Source organism: Takifugu rubripes, chromosome 15 (genome assembly GCF_901000725.2).
Source record: "Takifugu rubripes chromosome 15, fTakRub1.2, whole genome shotgun sequence".
NCBI classification, from domain to species: Eukaryota; Metazoa; Chordata; class Actinopteri; order Tetraodontiformes; family Tetraodontidae; genus Takifugu; species Takifugu rubripes.
The window spans coordinates 2,104,646-2,127,859 of record NC_042299.1 but is presented as its reverse complement, the minus strand read 5'-3'; the positions used below and the strand labels follow the sequence as shown (position 1 = coordinate 2,127,859).

The following is a 23,214-nucleotide window of genomic DNA, read 5'->3' as shown; positions in this document are numbered from 1 at the left end:
TGCTTCACGCGAAATTCATCTTCAAGTTTTCTGTAAGACCGAAAGCTTTATTGTTCTCTGGAACAGCTAAATGCAACGACTGAACCTTCCAATTTAAAAGGAAGTAGGGGAGGGATGCACGCAGACCATTTTCTCACTGCTCACAGAGACACTTGGTCCTAAATCCTGTGTGGGGCGTCGCCGTGACAGCGCCATTATCTCACACGGCAGGCTCGGGGCAAATATTTAAATTAAGATCTGGATCTCGGCCACCAGCGAGCGTCTCCACGGCAGCTCTCATCATCGACGCACAAACAAAACAACTCAGCTTTTCAAGTTAGCGAAGAGCTTGATACATTTCCACGAAGCTACCAAATGATGTATTCTATATAAAAGAACTATTGCCTTATTGCCACAACAGCCTGTCCTTATAACACCCAACCAGCTCCAAGGACACTTGTCTCTTTTTTCCTTTAGCTCAATCCCGCTGAAATCTTCCGTATTTCTGTCTTTAGAGGAAATAAATACTTAAAAAGCTCTGTTACCGACTTCAATCGCAAGCATCAGATGCAGCGTTGGTATTATTGTCCCCCTTTAAACCTTTAGCTTCATGGCTTTGCTGAAATTCAAATGAAATATCCACTGGCACATACTTAATTTCGGAAGAGGTTACGAACTTACCAGAGCAGATTTTGATCCACATGTTTAATTTGGAGGAGCACGTCTGGTTTCAGATGTTGCGTCTTGTGTTTCCTGTTTCTATCTCGTGTTTAGTTTTATGGTCTCCTTACTGATTTTAGACTCCAACACATCGCACCGTAATATTGTGGTGCTGATGAAAAATATTTTCCTTTCAACATTAATAAAAGTAAGAGATGCAAACAAGTAAAGTAGGGGTCTATTTCTTCTCTCTTTTTGAGAAAATTGAGCCCTTGCAGCACTAAGGGGAACTTTATTTGCTTTGATAGATGACAAAGCCCAGATAGAGTAGAGTAACTACATCTTACTGAAGTAACATTTCGAGCAAAATACAGTATATACACGATATATTTGTCGTGTACTTTGTCGAGGTCAGACCAGGGCAGGAAAAACTGAAATGGACTCAGGGGCTGCAGCTAAGAAGTTGAATTAAATTAAAGGATTTAAGAACTCAGTTCATTAGGACTAAAAAAACCGCATATGTAATGATCGGAAATGGAAAACAGCCTTTGACGAGAGGTAGGTTGATTAATACCAAAATATTTACGCGTTGTACTTACTGACATGGCAGCTTGAGCAATTCTAATAAGATATTTGCAGCACTGCCATTTCAGTAGAGAGATATTAATCTGGCCACAACGTCCTTTCTCGAGTTTAGTTGGCGTTGACAGGAGCATCAAAGTGACAACACTGCCCCCTGCTGGCTCACATAGGACCTCACTGCTGTCCAGATCAGGACAGGCTTCATGAATCCACTGCAGAGGAAAAAATGCACCGACCCGGATCATTCTGTAGTTTCTAAAAATCCCAACCAACAAGTGCACTCTGACATTGAGAGGCAGCTTAAAGGACAAACGAATGAGGCCACGTCCATTAGAATAACGCCCGCGAGTGTGAGCGTCATCCTGGCATTCTTACCTTGAGAGGAGAAATGTGGGAGTGGGACACATAGCCGTGCACGTTCTCGATCTCAGAGAGGTTCTTCTCAGACACGTGCACCAGTTCAGGCGTGACCTCGTTGGTTAGGCGCAGGAATCCCTGGTCGTGAGGAGGCGAGTCGTCATCTTGGTAGTTGTACTGCTGCAAGTGTGAGAAGCATTTCACCCGAGTCAAAATATAGCACAGCAGGGGAAAAAGAGGAGAGAATATGTCCATGTAAGACGAATAAATAAAAATAGGATCAAATGATTGGGACGCAGGACAGTAGGCTTAACTGTACGATAATAAAGGATGTGAGAAAGCAAAGATTATGGGCTTTATGGGGGGGTCTTGAATGATTTCTTAATAAAAAGTTACATGTACATTTTGACTTTGTATGCAGGATTGTAGTGCTCGTCTTAGACTTTAGTTGTGTTTAGTTGTGAGCTCCAATGGAAGTAAGACGTGCTACGTCTGGTCATTAGCCTACACACACGTGGTCTTTGTTCAGTTCCTGCATTAACTTACTGTTTGGTCAGAGGCCAAAGGTGTTTTTTACAGATTCATTAAGCTTTCCAGCATTTATAGTTAATCCTTGTCATGATTTAACTCCCACTAGGAAGATTTTAATAGATTAAATAGCACCTTTACCTATGAATAACTGTGGATAACATTCCTCCAGTCAAGTACTGCATAATTATGTTGGCTGGGCTCTCTTTAGGTTGAGTCAGACATAGTTTTAGGTCATATTTATACAGAAATAGAGAGAAATCAGTGTTAGACACCATGAGAACGTGAGGATGAGAATTAGATCCACAGATGACAGCAACAAAGCTTTATTGACTGAGGTGAACATGTGAAGTGACACAACGACATGAGCAGTAAATGGTGGCGGAAAAGGGTAACAGGAAAAAAAAGAGGTCTGGAAATACCCCATCCCTCCTCTCTCACCCAGGAAGTGTTCGTCAAGGCGGGGTTCATGCAGGGTGGGGGCGGGCCGTTGTGGGGTGACCGCTGTACTGCCGCTGGTCTGTTCTGGGGAGAGCAACAGGACCATATATGACTACACAGGCCGACTCCTCCTAGATGACCATCTCAGCTAAGCTGCCACACATTCATCCGTAAACAAGGAGCGCCGCGGCCGGCTGAGAAGTTGGTGGACAGCAGCACGAGCGGGCGGATGCGAACGGGGCGAGTATACAAGGGTCCGAAAACCTCTGCAGAGAAAGAGGCCAGAAGAGCAACGGAGAGGATTCATTCCAATCAGAGGCAGAGATTGCAGCGATGTGGGAATTGTGACGCTCCAGTGATCGGTTACAGCGATATAAAGAGCTGCATCCTCGTGTCGGCGGGAGGATGCAGCTCCGGGCCCACCACATATCTGCTCGCGGGCGTCCCAAGAATAGCAGCGGAGGAGGTCGGCCCCAGTTGCTTCTACACAAATGGAATAAGGCAAAAGAAAATCCAACATAAGACGCAGCGATGCTAAAAATGTTTTGGTGAAATCAGTGTAGCTTCATTCTAAAATTAAAGGCTTAAACGCCAACGAGTATGGTATTAATACTTAATATTTTGGACTATCACCATCCCGTCAGTTTAATATCAAGCTACATAATATTGTTTGTGCTTAGATATATTCAATCCGCTGTACCAGAGAGAAGAATCGATCCAATAATTACTCATTGGTTTTATTTAAATAAGACGAAATGATTCAAAAACACCAAACAGGCAAATAATTCCAGGTTCTCAGGAGAGCTGGGTGCTAAATGTCTCATTTGTTTTCCATTTATAGCAACATTAGCGGGCTTGCATCATTTTCCCATGGCTTGGTACATGCTGGGAATTGTGTCAGGGGAGGAGAAAGGAGGACTTGGATGTAAGAGGGCTGGTGATGTTGAGCAGAGAGCGGAAGCCTCATCTTGGCCTGGCTGAGGCTGCCAACGGCAGAGCTGCGCATGGGAGGTCTTGTGTCACGCTCCACTGAGAACATCCCTCTCTGATGTTCACTCCGGCCCTCACCAACAGACTCAAGATGAGATGGAAATGAGGGATGGCGTGTCCGAAGGCAGATTCCGAGCCTCTGCGTGGATTTAGCGTGGAATCACCCAGCAGTTATGCGCGCTGACCTAATTCCGTGGCTGCGTGTACCTACGCTGGACCCTTTCCCCGCTTCCCCCTTATCACCCGAGGAGGACGAGCCGAGCGAAGGGTAAAAACACCAGCTGCTTTATTTCTCCATTGGCTTCCTACAACAACCACGTCATTTTGTTAAATCCTAAAAACAACTCCATAAATTCCCCTTCCTATCGATGCTTGTCTCATGGCAACTGGGTCCAAATGTCACGTCAGGTGATTTTGAAAGCATATTTAAAATTTGCGGCCGTAAAATCTGCAGTTTGGTGACAAATGACGGTGATTTAGGAGAAGAAGAAGATGCTTGGGGGATGTTTGGAGCTCATCTTGAAGGGATTTGCTGTTTTTTCTTCGAAGGCAGGTGTAATTTAGCTAAAAACATCTCAATGTGGAGGCAAAGGAGGCGCCTGCTGCCTCACCTCCTCCCCCAAACACAGCACACGTCTCATAACGAAAGCCGACAACTCTTAGCGGGCCGGTCCTGCTCCTGTTGTGAAATACTGACCTTATTTTGGAGACGGGCCAAGAGCAGGTCTGAGCGGAGCGCGAAAATAAAGGCAAGTTTCCGTCAAGCAGCTCGGCTCACGGAGCTAACTCTGATGCGTACGGGAGGGATTGTGGAGCATTAGCACAGCTGCTCCATTAAGCCCCAGTAAGCATTAATAAAGCTCCAGGGCTGCAGATGGGAAACAAAACTGGACACATTCGTACCAATGACTCTTCAAAGTTTCCAAAAGCTGCCTCACTGATCAGCCACGCAAGAGACATCCAACATTTCTGTCACTGGTTCACGCTAACTGTGGTCTGACTGTGAAGCGAAGGCATCAGCAACTTACCTGGCAACCGAATATCAACGACAACGAGTTGTTCGCGCAGGCAACTTTGCAGTGGCACAACAGCGGGGTGCACTCGGGGCTTTTCACTATCGGAGACATTCCCGAGAGCGACGCAAGCTGTCCGACGGAGTCAAAAAGACGGAGAAGCTACGCCGTCGTCGGGCTGAACAGTCAGAGGAAAGGGCAACGCTCCTCGAGAGAAAGGTTACGCACATGGGCTCTGGATCGCACATGCACCAGCCCGCCCCCTCCCCTTTGCTCTCTCTCCACTACGCCGCATACCTACACGAGTCCGTCTTCACCCTCAGCACACAGAAACCTGCTCTTGTTCTTGTTCCTGCCCTATTTCCTGATGTAATCATAAGAAAGAGAAATAAATAGTAAAAACCAGCAAAAGCCCCCTTGCATTAAGCAGCATTTATTGCCATACCTACACAGTACAGGTGCATTCTGGGAGGAAGGGCCTTGCTCAAGGGCCCTAAAGATGAAGGTGGGGACGTGTGGCAGCTTTGACCTTGTATCAGGCAGCATCTCTAAATACCACAGGCCACAATTACCCCACACATCCGTGGCATTAATGTAAATGTACGGTGTGAGAGCAGAAAACCGCTACGGGAACTGAACCACTAGATGGAAGTGTAACACGGAGGATCGCGCTCCCCGTCTCCTGTGGAGGAACTGTGAGGCTCGGCTATTTTGAGTATAGGCCCAATTCTCGCCATCTCAGCCAGGCCGATGTCCACGTCCACAGGCTCGTTCTCCTACCTGAGCTCAGCGGGGGGCCAGGATGCCCTTTTATTGAATCAGGCTACTCAATGACTCCCACAAACCATCCTGCAACCTTCCCAAAACAATCCAAAAGCGCAACAAAAGGACAAAAGACAGAATATGCCAACCCAAACCTTCAAGCTGTTAACTCCCTGTTGGTATTACTGGATACCGGAGTTTATTTTAGACATGAATTCGTCTATTCATGTCAAACAGGACGCGGGATACAAGAGTAAAATCCGCCCACTCGCTGGATGATGGATGTGTTTACACATCACACTTCTCCCACATTATGTTAATGATCCCATTGGGAAAATGCCCTTTCAAGAAAAACAAACACACTCTGACAAGAAGCTGTTTTAGGCACAAACACAGAATCTGCATTAAATATGACAAATCCGCGTTGACTCTGCCTCACACTCTTTTAGGCCCTTTTCTTCTTTGCAACAATGCAAACTAGCAATTTCTTTTCCAACGTTGCATCCTAAAGTCAACAGAATCAGCCTGAGGAGCCCCCAGAGCCTGAAGCTGTGTCTCCGTGAGGCTCCTTTCCTCTCCTCCACCTCCATAACCAGCGACATCCCAGTCACGGCGCCAGCGCTGGTGCACAGGTTTCACGCCCCCGTCCCACCCGCTGCTTTTGGAGATCCTCAGTTTTAAGGATGACGTACGCAACAGTCGCGTTTGAACGATAATAGCTAACGATAATAATCGTTACACACCTGTGGAAGAGCTGAACAACGAGCTGAACCACTGTCATTTGAAGCTTTTTCTTCAAGAAAGAGTCACGAATTATGGGCTATATGGGGAATATTGGAACCACCTAGCCAAAAACTGAAATCTCTGGAGAGAAAACATGATGTGTGTGTGAGTGTGTGTGTGATGAACTACTAACCAGTAACCAGTGCAACTGTGAAACTGGATGGATGAATTAATACCACTTTACAACGACAAAGCTACAGCTAGAGATGATTTTACGTTTGCTTTTTAACAGTTGTGCTAAGTGCTAACAGTTGTGCTAATGGAACCGATCCAAACACAAAGAAAAGTGGGTAAACCCTGTGGATTATAAAATGTAATCTAATCTGTAGAATCCACTCCCGATCGTAGTCACACTCGCGGGGATGATCTCCTTTTTTCCTAGAAGCACCATTGGTTTAAAAGCAGGTGACAAAAACGAGCATTTTTAAGGTTTAAGGTTCCCCTGCGTGTCATTGTGCTCCAGGATTCCTCATGGCGTGCACGTTCGCTTGTTTAGGAGGCCGAGCATCAGCGGAGGAGAGGAACGCGCGGCCCGGGGAGGAACTACGGGAGTTTGCTGCAGTTCACTGCTGCAGAACCTGCCCAGAACCTTCCAGCCGCCACATCGCTGCACACACACACACACACACACAGGTTCCCCCTCCTCATCACTTGCATTAGTAGAGAGTAAATGGCTGCCGTGTCTTACCTCCAACATCTTTCCCTTCCTCTCCTCCATGCCTGTGTGAATTACGTCCATGTATGAGTGTGTGTGTGTGTGTGTGGGCGTGTGTGTACAGTGTGAACGTGAGAGTAATTCAACCTAGTGGCTATGCTGGGAAGTGCTCTCCTCAAACTACAGCCTGTTTGCTGGCAGCACTGAGACGAGCTGCTCGCTGTGCTGGACTCTGTGTGTGTGTGTGTGTGTGTGTGTGTGAGTGTGTGTGTGCCTGTGATAGATGGCTTCCCCATCACTGCACCAGCAACTGCAGCAATCAGGGTTGCTCCACATCTGGGAGTTTAGCCAACAAGACACAAAGAGCTAAATATGTGTTTTCTTATTCTCTGAACAAAACACGCTGAATAAACTAGAGTGACTAGGAATTATAGAAGCGTTTGGATGTGCACATTACATCGGCACTGGCCCTGGAACTATAAGTGGTCGTCGTTGAGATGCTTCTACATCTTGATTAGAGGCCACATTTAATTAAACCATGGACAATGATGGAGAGGACTCATCCAAGGCCTCATGAGCCCAGAAGAAAAGAGAGTGGGAAGCTTTAAATCCGGAATTCTACTGCACAAAGTTGGCCGGGAACCAGTCTGGAGCGACCGGGACTCCCGGAGTAGTCTGAACGTACTGACCTATCTGGGGGGAAACGTCCTGTTCTGGTTGGGTTCTGGCAGCGTGTTCTCTAAACCCAGACAGAACCTCTGTAGTGTGATTGGTCAGAAGTTAGTCGGTGGGGTTTGTGCAGAAAAGTAGCTAACGGGGCGAGGTAGCGAGGGAACATGTTCTTTTCTTTCCTATAATTCCATCTGGAGCGCGGGATACTGCAGTACTGGACATTTTCCCATAAGGCTCTGGGCTCTGACGTTCAGGTGGTGTCCTGGGATTACCTGTGTGGGACAGGTAACAACGTAGATGATACAGACAAGCCTGGAGAGCCGGTTTACCTCCGCTATTCCTCACCCACCGACGCAGCGCTACTTTATATTCGGTTCAAGGTCACCAGCGATTCCTGCACTTGTCAGGCTTTCCTGGACGGCCTGAGCTAGCTGTGATATCACCTGGATTCCCTGAGCTAGCTGTGATATCACCTGGATTTCCTGAGCTAGCTGTGATATCACCTGGATTTCCTGAGCTAGCTGTGATATCACCTGGATTTCCTGAGCTAGCTGTGATATCACCTGGATTTCCTGAGCTAGCTGTGATATCACCTGGATTTCCTGAGCTAGCTGTGATATCACCTGGATTTCCTGAGCTAGCTGTGATATCACCTGGATTTCCTGAGCTAGCTGTGATATCACCTGGATTTCCTGAGCTAGCTGTGATATCACCTGGATTTCCTGAGCTAGCTGTGATATCACCTGGATTTCCTGAGCTAGCTGTGATATCACCTGGATTTCCTGAGCTAGCTGTGATATCACCAAGATTTCCTGAGCTAGCTGTGATATCACCAAGATTTCCTGAGCTAGCTGTGATATCACCTGGATTTCCTGAGCTAGCTGTGATATCACCTGGATTTCCTGAGCTAGCTGTGATATCACCTGGATTTCCTGAGCTAGCTGTGATATCACCTGGATTTCCTGAGCTAGCTGTGATATCACCTGGATTTCTTGCACCCTGAAATGCTAATGAGACCCGAGCAGCTGCTGAGCTGCTTCTCCTGGCTTCACTGCTGCTGCCAAAATCCTTCTGACCTCTCTGAATGTGCACATGCTAGCACCAAAGTGCTAACGCCATTCCCTTTAGCATCATTTATAAAGGTGTCTTAGTGAGTGGGGCTGAAGAAGTGCCCTTGAGCAAGCCGTGTTTTCGGTGCATTAACGTAGGCGATCAGTTCTTTCCCCCGAACAAGGTGGTGGCCTGTGAACCACCGACCCGCCGCCGGTGACTGAGCGCGAGCGTGAAGGCGGCCTTGTACTGTAGGAAGCTCGTTGCTGCACATTTCCAAAGGATGGGTCTAATCCCTGGAGCTGGATGAAAAGATGTTCTCACAGCGAGATATCTTTTTTTATTCAAAAAAAGACCAATACTGGGGTGACTAAGTGTCCGTTTCCGTAGCGACTAGTGTTATTAAAACAGCCAAATGCTCGTGACTGACTGATAAAATGTTGACTACACTCTGACTACCTTCCCACTTTAGCGTCACTGACTATAACAGGGTGAACGACGGACACGGTTAAAGGTTTTGCCTTTCCCAGGAAGCACGTCGTCACCTTTTCTAACCTCCGCAGATGCAACACAGAAGGTCAAGTTCAATCTAGCTGACAGGTTCTTCTCCTCCAAGATGATTCCAAGAAGCTACACTTCTTAAGCTATGGACAAACGGGTTGGGGAGACGGACGGACGGACAGACAATTATATTCTCGGCCGTCGTCGCGCATCACCACTTCCTGAATCGGCCCCAGACGGATGAACGCAGGAGCCAAACGAGTCAAGGTTAAAAACAGATTCGGCTGATTCCCACGTGGGAAAAAAAAAGCCGCATCAAAGATCTAAAAACAGCAACAAACAGAGTCGATGGAACATCGACGCGCATAAGAAGCGAGACGTATGCTGCACACGTTCATTATGAATGGATGAATGCTCAGAGTAGGAGCACATCTAATATTCCCAGGGTCACGGCCAACCTCGTGACACGCGCACGGAGCCACGTACAACTGCTGCCCGATGTTGTCAACGTTGCTACGGCAACAAAGAGCATCTCTGCCGGGTGATTTCATCCCTAGAATACTCTTTAAATGGTTTATTTTGATATAAAGCTAAATATAGAATTCACTGTTTACTGGGAGAAAACTGAAAAAGGAAAGAGAAGCTCAACTTTTAATGGCTAGACTGGTGTGAAAGTGGCTTTTATAGAAAATCGAGGGGGAAAAACCGGAACGTTGGGCTTGATCAGGAAGGAGCTGCCGCGCGTGTGTGTGTGTGTGTGCTGCCAACACCAACACATTAAATAACTGCTCTTTTAAATGAGGTCAAGCACTTTCTTGTGTTCCTCAAATATGCCTTCTGATTACTGCAAAAATAGTCTTTACACACTATAATATTAAAAAAGAAGCCCTGTAGGTACACACACACACCATGAAAATTACAGAATTATGAATAACAGTCACCCGTAATCAGCAATTTTTCATTGTACCAACTAAACAACATATTTTTCTACTTTTTCTTGATGTGATAGTTGCACTTTGCCTTTGATCTTGGTAATAAATATACAGCAACGTGAGTTGTTTCTATAAGATAACCTCTCTCGGTATTGCTAAACCAATTGTGAATATTTCAAAAATATCATTTTCACGCCCCTTTTAAATGTCAACCCAATCGATGTTTCTCAGCGACGCCGTTGTGAGTACTGCACTTTCACCATAAACAGCCTTATTTACACTTTATTTACACTTACACTTAACATACACTTATTTACACAAGTCATCTTTTTAGTTTTGCCTCCTTTAACACCGTTAAATCCGCTGAATTAATGCTGTCGCCCAGCACCGAACCACCTGCACACTTCACGCGTCAGAGGGGAAATGTTTGGGGCCCGACACTGAACCCTGGGGGACACCACGAGCACGTCCACAGCAGTGATTAGTTATCAAAGGCTTGTACGAGATCAAAGAAGACTCCTATCGTATGTTTTCAGTTTAATCCAGTTTCTAAATGACTGATTCTGGAAGTATTTTACATGATACAATGTATCAAAAATAAACCCAATGATGCTGAATTGTTGTTCACAGGATTCATAGTTGGTGTGAAAAGAAATAAGGAAAGAACACATCATTAATCATTAATAGGTTCGTTAATGAGGGGAAGCCAGAAAAGAGCTTCCAGAAGAAGCTTTTTGCAAGCAAGCAATGTCCAGAAGATTGTCGGGAAAGACCAGCCCAGGCTCTAACGATGGAGCCACCAGCATTCTCACAGGTTATTGTTGCTATTCTCACTGTGCAGCACAACTTTAGCCAAACTGCTGATGCTAACAGGGAAGCTTTGTTTCGCAGGCTGGGAGCCGGCTGAACAAAGTTTACCCCAACTTCTGCAGCCGTAACAGGACGCACGCGCGCCGATTCTCCCCACGCCCGGCGCACAAACACGTAGTCGCGTGCACGGCAGAAGCAAAACTGTCCAGATGGTTGTGGGAGACACACGAGCAAACACAAAACCATTCCCAAACAAGCAGGACAGAGCTTCCTTCCATCTGCTCGTCCCGCTCCAGTGCTCAAAAGCTCTCCCGTCTTCCCAACAATCCGTCCGGAGGAGCGCCGCTTCTCTTACCTTTGTGGTGACAATGCAGAGACAGTCCATGCTGGCCAGCAAAAAGGAAGGGGGGGGGGGGGGGGGGACTTTCAGCCTATGCTCAAAGTCATCACCACTAAAATCATCACAGGAGGACAAAAAAAAGGATGTTGAGGAGAAAAACACAGCGGTATAGAAGGAGCAGAGCTGAATATTAAAGAGGTATCGTGTCTGAAGAAAAAGAGGAGGAGGAGGAGGAGGAGAGGGAGACACACGCGCGCACCAACGCTAGCAAAAGAAAGGAGCCACTGCAAACAGTTGCTGCTGCATGTGGGCCTCATGTGAGAATTGGGATTCATCCTCCACGATGCTGAAAGCACCGAGGGCTAGCGCAGACGCTCCATCCACCCAGCTCCTCGCCTCCTCCAGCCTCAAATCATTCCTCGGCTCTCATTCTTCCTGCCTCTTGTCTTGTTTTCAGCTCATCCTCTCCTCCTCCTCACTTTCCCTCGCTCGCCCGCTCCCTCTCTCTCTAAGCAGCATTAGCGAGAGAGCAAGAGAACAGTGTGAGGAACAGAGTCAGCACAGCAGAATAAATTTGATTCCCATATTGTGTCACGCTGGCTATTAGCTGCCAAGGCAGACTGATGGTAGTTAATAATAACACTGGCGCTGTCCTCTTAAACCTCCCTCTCTCTCTCTCTCTCTCTCTCTCTATATATATATATATGCACACACACACAAGAATTCACTACTGAGCCACATTTGAACTGTTCCTAAGTCTTCTGGGAAAAGCAGCTTTTCTTTCTGAATGGCTCTCAGTTTCATTAAGCAGCAATGTGTGGAAAATATCTGAGAAGATTCATTTTGGGTGTTAGAAGAGCACGTTGGGTCGTTCAAATTAAGGCAGTAACGCGGTGCACGTTCAAATACTTCAGTACGGAAGGCGGTTGCCATCAGTGAGGAGATCATCAGTCTGCTGATTGCTCACACAACACAGCCAAAAAGTTGAAATTGAAAGTATCATTTTTAATCTGTTTATTTCCAATGTTTTCACTCCCTTGAGCTGTATTAGCTTACATTCATCCATTTGCTGCTTTTATAGCAGATTTCAGATAAGCTGCAAATAGTCCAAAGTGCTGTAGAGTATAATTACGGATGTCGAGACTAAATCCTAGATGTGCCCAGGGTGTTAGACGCGTCCGAAGAGATGTGACATCCTACCGCGCCACCAAAATGAGCCTCGGAACTACTGCACATTTTTACATTTTACCTGTTGTTTGGAGCCGTCCTGCGGAGGAGGTGCGTTGCAAAACTTGACTTCAATGACAGCTTTCATTTGTGGACCAGGCAGCACGCAGGCATTCCCGCTCCCGTTCTTAGCGAACTCATCCCCCAGTCAGCTTAGCCTGCCTCTGCCAGAGCAATGGGGCTAATCCCCTCAGGTAATGTGGCTCCTGTAGCCACATCTTATTGAATTAGACAGAATAACCACCTTTGTAAGGACACCCGCTCCAATACACAAACTCCTCAACCGCTTGTAGTCCTTCAAATGATTCTTCCAAAGAGCAAAAACCATCTGTGGGGATTTAATATTATACAGCAGCAGATGCTACTGGGCTCAGTCAGTTACAGCACTTTCTACTGAGGAATATTCCACGGATCAGAACACGATGGCAGGAGTGAGGATGGGGGGATCCAACCAGATGGGGGACGTGACGTGAAGAGCAAACCGCACAAGCACAAAGGCAGAAGAGCATAAATGTGTTAGCTTACCACAGAGGTGCAGTGCTGGTCCGACTCCATCCCACTGGGTTCCCCGCTGCTCTGATCCCTCTGCTGGAACCAACAAAACACATTCCTCAAACCCACAAACAGCCACACAGCAACAACAGCGTCGTGTAATATCCCCAAGCCTCACAGATTATTCCCGCTTTTAAGTAGCCACTCCAGACATTTTTCAGGAACAACCCTAAAACTGTTGACGTGGCGCCTTTATTGGAAATACGGAATATTTTGGGGCAGTTACGCAACCACTGGCTCTGACAGATCACTGGTGTCATTGATCTGTCTGTCGGCTGCTTCCTAATTACATCTTTAATTAGAAGCAGAGATGGTAAGCCTACAGGTGCTTGCGCTGACCAAAAATAGCGCTGGCGGCGCGCTAAGGCTTGTTACAAACCCGTTCGTTTGTGGGCTTTCATCTTGAAATTGAAGTAAGCTAATGTTGGCGCGCTTAATAAACTAATAAATTCCTAATAAAAGCTTGGAACAGGGACACTGCTACCTATATGACTTCTTTAAGTGCTTGGTGAGTGCTTGTTTGATTATAGTTACTTTAGCAATGCCACATTTTAAACTCCTCAAAAACACACTTTTTACACCGATGACCAGCTCTGTTAATCATCTGTCTCGTTAATTCATCACACGCTTCTATGAATCAGCTCTTCCTTCTACACAAGGTGTTGATGTCTGGGCTCTTGTTCCTCGCCTCCAATATGCTGCAAAGATGTCAGCAAGCACCAATCAGCACCTCCCACGAGTCGCCTCTGAGCGTTTCCTCTCAGGTCTGCAGTGCTAGCGGCGAGTTAGCCACTGGCATTTACCGGCGCTCACCCTTGCAACCGGCTGTCGCGTTGGTCGTTTAAACGTTCCATGAAATTACGCTATTAGCCGAGTCTGGACAATCGATATTGGGCTAAGCTAGCAAAGCTAGGTCACGGCTGAGATTCCAAACACTTTAGAGCAGGGGTCCCCAAACATTTTCCTGTGAGGGCCACATAACTTTTCCCTTCTCTGATAAGGGGCCGGGGTCAGTTTGTAACAGAAAAAGTGTGAGGATTGCAGGAGAAAATTTAAAAATAAAATAAAAAATTATTGTTTTCAAGAAAGCACAATCAAATAACCCTTTCTGGATTCTTCACAGAACAAAAGTCTGGAAATAAATAACAACAGTATTAATAAAATAAATAATAACCAAATAACCCTCTCTACTAACTAATAGTTAATAATGAAAATCGTTCATAACTAAGGAACATTTTATTGGAAAAGTCCAACTTTATTATCAAATACAAATACACATATATGAAAAAAAAAAATTGCTTTCTGGTATTGTTCAGGGGGCCGGACCAAATGTGGAGGCGGGCCGTGTCCGGCCCACGGGCCGTAGTTTGGGGACCACCGCTTTAGAGAATCAATCACAGGGGAATAGAAAACTGGTGGAAACGGGTTTGCCTACACCTTCACGGTCACCACGACGGCGGGCCCCTGGACGAGGCCCCTAAACCGCCCTTAACTGCAAGCTAAATGGCATCGTTTAATGAAAAGAGTCCTGAATAAATGCATAAAGTATAATTCATTACAATAATTCTCCTTGAGGGCCCATTAGAGCAGACAGGAGGGAGAATTCAGTTGGTTTAAGCAAGTTTTATTGTTTATTACTGGGACACCTGATCAGCTTGTTACTGGAGGTAAATGGGAACGAACATTCCCATCCAAAGAATTTGTGTTTGTCGTCTAAAGATGGGAAAGGTGTGAGTCCTGTCCTCAGACCTCTGCTGTCTAAAGATCCGACTCTTTTTTGTGATGCTGGAGAGAAATGTGTCCAGTCCTGGTTTCTGAAGGATCAATGCAGACGACCTACAGAGACACTCGGATACTCACCGCTTCCACCGGGGAGACAGGAATTCCCAGCTCAGAGTGTTGGACAGAAACACACTTCTCCCATTTGTCCACCATGTGGTTGACCTCCTCCAGCTTTTGCTCACAACTCTTCTGCGTGTTCAGCAAGGTGATTTCATAGAACTCCTGTATATCTGTGGAAATACAGATTCAGGCATGGTGAAGTGTCATGACTCCCACTAACACGGTGATACACTATTTAAACCATCTATAAACAAAACACATTTGCATTTAAATCCTATAGAGCTCCACAATTCACTGTAAGACAGTTGTGTTTGTTCTATAAAGACAAATAAACAGTCCTAAATATAGGAATTAATTGTGCTTCAACATTGCATTGTATGATGTGGATGCGTACATAAAATATAAAATATAAACATACTCTATGTCTCCATATTCTGTACATTGTTAAACACATATTACTGTGAAGAGATGCGAGTGAAGCTTCCATCTGGGTGTGTGTACGACACAATATAGCCACTAATTATCAATCATTTGCACTGCGACACACAAAATCACTGGAATTTTTCCCGCTCTTAAAGTTAGGAATTTTGTTTCATTGGTAAAGTATTTTGAAAAAGCTGCGACTACTCATCAACCAGGAGCGCCCGCGGCTACGGGCAGCGGCTGGATCGAGACCTTCCATTCATACCCGTTCGGCAGCTGAAAGTCCAAGTGCGGCAGAGCCTCCCTGCTCCCTTCTGCCATGTCGGAGTGATGCTTTCCACGGCAACAGCGCGCTTGTGGGAGGACCAGATGTCTGGTGGCAGGCTAACACGCGGCTAATCCTCAGACACAGAGGCCGCCTGTTCCTTTCATTGCAGACAATGACCTTCCCCTCCACATAACTGCTTTCTAATTCAGCTCTCTCCTGCTTAACATGCGTCCCAAAGCCAGGCAAGTCCACCACAACATAAAATAAAAGACCCTTTTCTCCCCGCTTGGGCGCGGCGTAGCGTTCTATTAACACATGTAATGTAGTGAGACGGTTTTATATTCAAAGGTTCATTCGCTCCCCGCCTGGCTGAGCTGATTTGGAGACGTCAGTTGTCGAGTGATTCAAGGCGACATCTTGCGTGTGGAAGGTATCGGGATCTTATTATGGAATAAGAGTGTAGGGCAAGGTGCGTGTCGCACGCGTACACCTGCGTCGGCCATTTTAATCTATGGATTCACACCTGGCATGGCCATATTTCCTATATGAGCTCCTTCGGCCAAACAGTCCTGTTTAACTGCGTTAAATCTTGGCAGCACCACAGACGTGACCTCTCTCGGGTCCTGCTGGACTTCCAGATACAGGTTAGCAGTTCTTGTTCTGGTGCTACTGGCTATTAGCAACAGGTGACGCTCTCCATTCTGCTCAAACGACATCTGAGTGAATATTTATGGCCGATTCTGTCACCTTGGTTCTGCCCACGTTGATTCATAACATTTATCCCTTAAGCTCGGGGAATTAAGTGCTAATCCATCAGCTTTATCACAGCAGACACAAACAAACTATGCTAAGTTATTAGTCAACGGTGCAACATGGATCGCGAAGGGAACCGTTTAAAACCAGCGCGTCCACGCGTAGTTAAACATCAGAGCCGAGAGTTGGCGACAATCTTCGCTCTTCATCTTTATTTTAGTGGTAGAAAACAAACGCGCTCGTTCGACATTGATTACTTTAGCAGCTGTGACGGTGTGATGTGAATTTCTCGTAAGTTTCTACATTAACTATTGTAAGTGAGCCAATAGGCAACCTTTTAATACTGGAACTAATCAAATCAGTGCTTTCAGAAGGATTTTCACTACTTTATACAACACAAACATAATCTTAATTCATTTCTTATTGTTATTAGCAGTAGTATCATTGTAGTCCTCTTATTACCGAGGCTAATGTTAACGTGTTATGCCGACTACATCACTTTAAGCTTCCCAGTACTCCCCAAAGGCAGGTGGCATCCTGCTCCTGCCCCTCTGGTGTTTCCTAGGCAACCCTGGAGTGGCTCAGGAGATGCGGATCCTCTCTGACTTACATAATTCACAGATAACTTTAGTGCCGGCTTCCTCTAACGAGCACATATCTGACTGACACACAAGCAGCTAACAGACAGATGTGCTTCCGCACTGCTTTTTTCCAGGCTTATGTAACGGGTGGGTGGAGTGGGCTGGGACTTACAGTCAAGGCTCCTGTACGGCTGCGCTTCTTCAGGGAGCGATTATTCCAGCTGCATCCCCTCCCTCCCTGCAGCTATCCCTCCCCCACAGTGACTAAGGTACCAACTAATCCTTCTGTACCTCCAGAGTAACACACAGCCTACCAATTACCGATAATGCATCGCTCACTCCTCCGCTTCTGTTCCCGGTGGAAGTAAACTAAAATTTGAAGTAGACGGCAATGAAGCCAAACTGGGGAAACTGGGCGCACTGCAGGTACAGGAAAAAGAAGGAAAATAGTCATAATGGAGCAATGGAAAAGGGAAAAATAGGGCTGACTCCGACACGACCTCCTGTACGAGTTCCATTATCGTGGAGGATGACATCTTTTCTGATTAGATCTCTCATGTTTGAAGAGAGAAATATTGAAAAAAAATCAAATAAAACCAATATATCCCTTAATGCAACATTTGTCCCTCACAATCATTTAAGGTTCCATCCATAAGCTCATGTTCAGCAGGATTTGGCCAAATTCACATCAAGGTTCAGTGGTTTAAAGTCCTGTAGTTGCAGAGACGTTTGCCATGAAAACAGGGCGACTTTGACAGTAGAACCCTGTTAGAAGGGAGTCGTGACTGATGAATCACGGCCGCGAGTCTCTCCTTGACGGACACGTCTTTCTCAAGTGTGCGGCTAAGATTGGGGTCTGCAGAGAGAGTGGAGCGCGGGGCAGCGCAGCACAGCAGGGTCAGCAAAGTGTGTGGGCGTCCTCGCGACCTGGTGTAGGAGGAATAACTTCACGGGGAGCCCGCTAAAATAGCATAGCCTGATGAGATCAGCTGATGAGATCAGATGATAAGCAGACAAAACAAGCAATAATCTAACATTACGTGACACAGAATGCTAGACAAAAGCGCTACGCACTGATCTGATAGTCTGATCAAACGTCCATGACGCCGATCTAGGAAACTAATAGGCGACGGATACAGAAAACAGATGATGGAGACTCGACACTATTTCCATCCCATCTCAGCAGCTGTCGGTCTGTCCCTCTGGAGGGAAGCAGGAGGCTCGAACGGTATTCTGGCGCCCTCTGGTGGAGGCTCGGCATAACGGCGCCGTGTGAACATGCAGCCCACACAGAATATTCCCTTTAAACTAAGGTAAATGTGCTCAAGATCTGTCAGTAAAATTCATGACATTTAGAGGCAAGAAGACGGAACGATGGGCTGATTTTCACAAGACTTCCTGTATCCACAGGCTTCCCATTTCCTGTTCTCCTATAGACCTCAGCGTCAGTATGTTTGAGCCCCGTAAAAGCCACAGGAAGTGCACTTTCAGCATCAAACAAACGCTGACAGTTTTTGCATTTTGAGGCTGAGCGTATTATTACAGCAGCTCCAGCATGTCAGCCCGACGGCGTGCTGCTCTGCGCCACGGCGCCCAGCCTCAAAATGCATGAGCCTCCCTCTCAGAGAGGCAGCCATACATCATTCATGGGTCCTATGTGGAAGAAGCGCTCCCAAACATGATGCGTTTGATCCAAGGAGGGATAAAAACCTTCAGGGGAGACCTTCAAACAGTTTATGGAAAATAGACAGAAATAATGGTTGTAAAATAAACTACAGTGGGACCTCTACTTACGAAATCAATTGGTTCCGAAATTAATTGCCCTAATCCGTTCCAAGCCCCCAAAAATTCTGACATAATTTTTTTTATAAATCATAAAAATGCATCAAAACATGTAACAAATACATGTTACAATTAGATTACCGCACAATAAATGTAGGAATTCAGTGCAAGGCTTCTCCAGGAACAAAATGAACTTTATTACAGGCTAATCTTACATTAGCCGTCATTAGCAACGAACGTTAACACTTGTGGTAACACCGCCATCTAATGGACAAACATACGAACACCCACAATAAATAAAAGTTAAACGAAGACGACGCTGGGATACAGACAAACTTGTACATATTGACGTCCCTCCTAGCCAATGGGATGACAGGAAGATGCTAGGCGATAGCCAATGGCAGAGCAGCTACAAGCAAGTTTGTGTTCGCTAAACTTCGCGAACTGCGAGTAGCAGCGGTAGCGTATTTTTGCCTTTCGTATCCTGAAATTTCTTTCGTAATAAGAGGAAATATTTTCCCGTTGAAGCGCATCGTCACCTGAAAATTCCGTTCGTACGGAATTTAGGTTCGTAAGTAGAGGCCCCGCTGTATGAACCCAAACACAGAGACAGGATCTATTTTCTCTGACCCATTATTGTGGGATGGTGCGAGCTCCCACTGCTGTCATCAGCAGGACTGATTTAATTAACACTGAGAGTGTTAAAGAAAGAGAAGGCTCCCAGGAAACCCCTCCAGCTGAGCAGCACCTTTTCACCCCCTGGCAGGAAAGAGCTGCGATAACCCCCCCCTACACCTCCAGAGCAATCGCAGCAGCACGCGTCTGGAGGTAAATATCATCAAGTAAATGACCAACTCTGGCTCCGCTCCCTCCTTTATCCCATAAGAGCGACTCTCTGCCTCCCTCCACAACAGGCTTGTCCACTCGCTCCGACTGGAGCTGCCCTCGGTGCCCTCGGCTGTCCGTTATCTCTGCAGCAGCACGTGCCTGCGGCCCGGCGCCACGCCACGCCGCCCCTCTGAGGAGGTCCAGCTCACCCTCGGCCCACTCCTGCCTGGGAACCATGCTCACAAAAGGAAGCTCTGTTTAAGATCCGACCCGTAGCAGGTGAATCAAACAGGTGTCTGCTCTCCTCGGTTAATCACGAAAGGGCTTTATTTGGAGACAGGGAAAAGCTGCTTTTAAACCCCTGTAAACAGCCCTGTAACCTGTGAAGCATGTTCTCCCCTCGTCACCTGGGAGAGCAGAACAGGAGCAGCGTTCATTCACGTATGTGGATAAACTGAACTTTTGAGGGACGACGAACGGGTTAATCCACGCCTGGATGGATGGATGGATGGATGGATGGATGGGTGGATGGATGGATGGGTGGCGGATGTGGTCGGCCGTGACGGGCTTTAGCAGGGGCGCCCGTACAGGCCAGATTAGTCGGCACCTAATACTTTGTAAGATGATTACATCTATTTCAGGAGCCATGTTCTCCACGGAGACCGATGGTCTCCCCCCACTGCCACAAAGTTTATGGAGGCATTTATTGCTGACACAGAATCACAGAAGCAAGGCGTCATCCGCGCGTCTCCTGCTGAGAACTCCTGCTACACGACTGACATTTGCCAGCCATGCGGTTCGGTCCACGAGGAGCGGCATCAATATTAACGATGTCATGGCGGCCTGCGGCCGGTTTTTACGTGGCCCATTATGGCTCGAAGATATGAGCCGCTTCCTAGAGAACATCTGTTGCAGGATGTTGCATAAGCATTCAGGAAAAGATTATGAAGGTAATCCTCACATTAAATGGAACTGGGCCTCAAATGGAGGGTTTTTTTCTCCCTCCAACAGTATCTCTGTGATCTAGATAAGAATTACATCCTGGTGTGATTTTAAACAGGCGGTAAAACAAGAGAACACTCTGGGATCAGCTTCATCGCTTCTTTTGACTTTTACACACGTATGTTTAGGGGAACGGGAAATATCTCAATATGCTAACATAAATGTACCCTCAGCCCCGCCCCATTCCATCAAACCAGGTTTAGGTGTTCTCCAGCCCATAATGATGCCACATTGCAACTCTGTAAGAGATTTCAGTGGTTTCACTGTTTCCACTAAATCCAGTGACATGTGATCCAGCAGATTTCCGTCCTACCAGGCAGGTAAACGCTGTCGCCAAGGCAACCAGGAATCCAGGTGAAAACGGGGGTAGGACAGAAGCCCCTGTGGGGCTGCAGCCATGGTGGGAACTAATGGGCAGGACTGGTAGGACTGGTCCACCACCACCAGGTAGCTGGTGGCTGAGTTAACTTACCCAGAAGAGCTTCAAACAGGTTGCTCTGGAAGATGCCCATCACTCTATGAATGGCAGTTTTGAGCTGTTGCTCCTCCGGCCTCCTCAGTTTAGTGCAGTAGTCATCCAGAAGCCCCAGGGCTCGGGTGGTGTCTGCAGCAACGGGGCAGATAGGAGAGTCACAGCGATCAATTTACTGTCTTCAGCTCCTAAACTGTGTCATTTAATCACGAACCTGCCCACGAGACTGAATTTAAACCTGACTACAGTCTGTGGATGAGGAACCTACAGAGGAACAGCAAAAAGAGATGCTGGCCAAGAGGAAATGGCTGAACGTATATAAACGTATAAATGACCGGATCTAAAAGTGTGAGCTCTGAGGTCCAGGTGAAAGAGGCTAGAAAACGAATGGATGGATGGAGGATGACTGACCAATCCTGGTGTCGGCCGGTTCAGGATGGAAGGCTGGAATGGGATGGAATGCATAGGTGGAGGGACCCCAGACGTGGAGGCCTTCACCACCCGGGGGCGCTGATCAGAACTCACCGTTCTTCCTGATAGGCATGGCTGATTCTGTAAACGTGTGACAAGGCTTCAGGTTCAGGTGTCAGTGCATGATCTCTATGCTGTCAGCGGTACGACAGGAGAGCAGGAACGGTTCCGATCCGTTTCAATCTCCTCTGGGCGGCCAGAGAAGGAATTCTACTGGGTTTTTTTCCCCCCCAATATCCTGGAGAGTCTGTGCCAAAAAAACAGGAGGAATAATTAGTGCAAAGACGCGTCTGGTCCATCAGATCAGCCAGGAGAGGCGAGGTGGTACCTTCTTCAGCGTCCACTCGATGAGGTCATCCTCCAGCAGACCCGGTCCCGTCCCGGTGGCCCACGGCCACGGCTGGCCCCCCCTGGAAGGCTCCCGCTCACACCATCAAATGCTCACAGCTGGGTGGAGAGCTGGCCTCTTCTCCCGAGGCGTGTGCGCGGGCTCCCATCCGTCCAGGCTGGGATGTGACAGTCTTGCTTCCGTCCTGTGGTGGGGGGGGTCTCTCGCATCCTTTGTCCCACAGCCTACCGGTGCTGCCTAAAGTTCCCTGTCGACCACATCAGGAGCGAAACGCACTTTGGCCACATGAACGCCGGTCCTGCCCACCGTCAGAGCCGCCAGCTAAGGCGGAATAATCAAGTTTATCCCCGGAGACTCTGTCGCTTGGGATGCGGATGCTCAGTCCATGAAGCAAGCGGCGAAAATTCATGGGGTTTTCTAGCAAAAGTCTCTCTCCGACTAGTGTTGTGTTAAATTGCACAGTTGCGAAATCTTACTAAAGATGCACGTTGTCTCCTGGGCGGCTTTAGCATTGATGCTAAACCAGCAGCCAGAAGCGGTGCCAGATGAAACGATGCGGGCTGGGAGGAACTACCTGCCGCCCCGCTGTGGGAGAAAACGCGTGGCTCTCAAAAGACTCCATGCATCCGGAGTTGGCGTTTAAAAATGCCGTCTGTGTCTCCGCCGGACGCTTCTTCCGATAAAGTGACACTTGAACCCCGCGACTGCCACATTTCAACACTGTTTAAGGGGCTACTACACAGCGTTAGCCATCCTGACGGCATCACCAACAGTTTTTAAGTACCCGGAAACAAGAGTGCGCAACAACACCAGCAACTTCCGTTTACGCCTTTCAAAGTAATATTCACCATAGACCGCTAGATTTGCAGCGAAACTAAAAAGATTTCTAGAATTTTACAATATTTCATAAAAAAAGACTGAGTTAAACTCAAAATTTCAACTCCAAATGACACAAAAACGCTCCCTGAATGTGATTATCTGTACGGAAAAACAACTAAAACACTTAAAGTTAGATGGGATAAGCCAATGGGAAGAGATCAATTTCAAAGATATAGCTGCTTGACATTTACACTTTTTTAATGAACAACAACAACAGCCTGAATCAACTCTATTTTGCCATTATTTCTTTTTTCCTACGGGATTATTTTGCCTTTTGCCCACCACTGGCGTTGTTCTGCAGACTTGGGTCTAGTTCGCGTCATGGGGTTTTTCTTTTGAAGCCAAACAAGCTTGACTTCGGGGCTAAATACCACAAGCTTTACACAGCTGTTTAACTTTGCTTAGCAACGCAGGAGGCTGCGCTCTGGTTAGCTGCTGCCCCGCTTGACTGATTGGAGGCGACAGCCAATCACACTGGCAGACTTCCCGTCGCATCAGGAGAGATCAACCAATGATTAAACTTCGGACCCACGCCAAAAAAAGCCCCGAGTTAAATAGTGCTGCTTGTAACGGATGTATTCTGGAGTGGTGTTCATATTCTTGGTACTCAGCCAGGGTTTGTGGGTCTGAAGGACCTGCTGCGGCTTGTGGGGGTTCATTTAGCAAAAGATGCATTTAAATATTGGTGTTTATTTGCTCTTTGGAAGAGATTTAATGTTGTCTGTGTGTT

General features: G+C 46.9%; 1 protein-coding gene and 1 long non-coding RNA gene across 21 annotated transcripts in view; one reads left to right on the top strand and one right to left on the bottom strand.

Annotated features, from left to right (window-relative positions):
• dlg2 (discs, large homolog 2 (Drosophila)) overlaps nucleotides 1-22,402 on the bottom strand; it is a 60,307-nt gene extending 37,905 nt beyond the window's left edge. For 5 of the 20 annotated variants that reach the window (XM_029848312.1, XM_029848311.1, XM_029848319.1 and 2 more), the window contains exons 1-7: nucleotides 21,585-22,397; nucleotides 21,311-21,503; nucleotides 20,786-20,917; nucleotides 14,695-14,846; nucleotides 12,808-12,870; nucleotides 2,548-2,631; nucleotides 1,597-1,758 (exon numbers count right to left, since the gene is read on the bottom strand). In XM_029848312.1, the coding sequence (XP_029704172.1) occupies nucleotides 1,597-1,758; nucleotides 2,548-2,631; nucleotides 12,808-12,870; nucleotides 14,695-14,846; nucleotides 20,786-20,917; nucleotides 21,311-21,329 (612 nt within the window). In that variant the 5' untranslated portion in view covers nucleotides 21,330-21,503; nucleotides 21,585-22,397. Of the gene's footprint in view, nucleotides 1-1,596; nucleotides 1,759-2,547; nucleotides 2,632-4,565; nucleotides 4,804-11,070; nucleotides 11,307-12,807; nucleotides 12,871-14,694; nucleotides 14,847-15,364; nucleotides 15,492-20,785; nucleotides 20,918-21,310; nucleotides 21,504-21,584 lie in introns of those variants that run through there. The other 15 variants (XM_029848308.1, XM_029848317.1, XM_029848310.1 and 12 more) reach the window with 10 other exon arrangements.
• On the top strand, nucleotides 10,059-11,109 carry LOC115252635 (uncharacterized). Its single transcript, XR_003890961.1, has 4 exons — nucleotides 10,059-10,146; nucleotides 10,291-10,429; nucleotides 10,536-10,719; nucleotides 10,797-11,109. It is a non-coding gene; the product is annotated as an uncharacterized lncRNA (long non-coding RNA).
• Nucleotides 22,403-23,214: the final 812 nt, after the last annotated feature.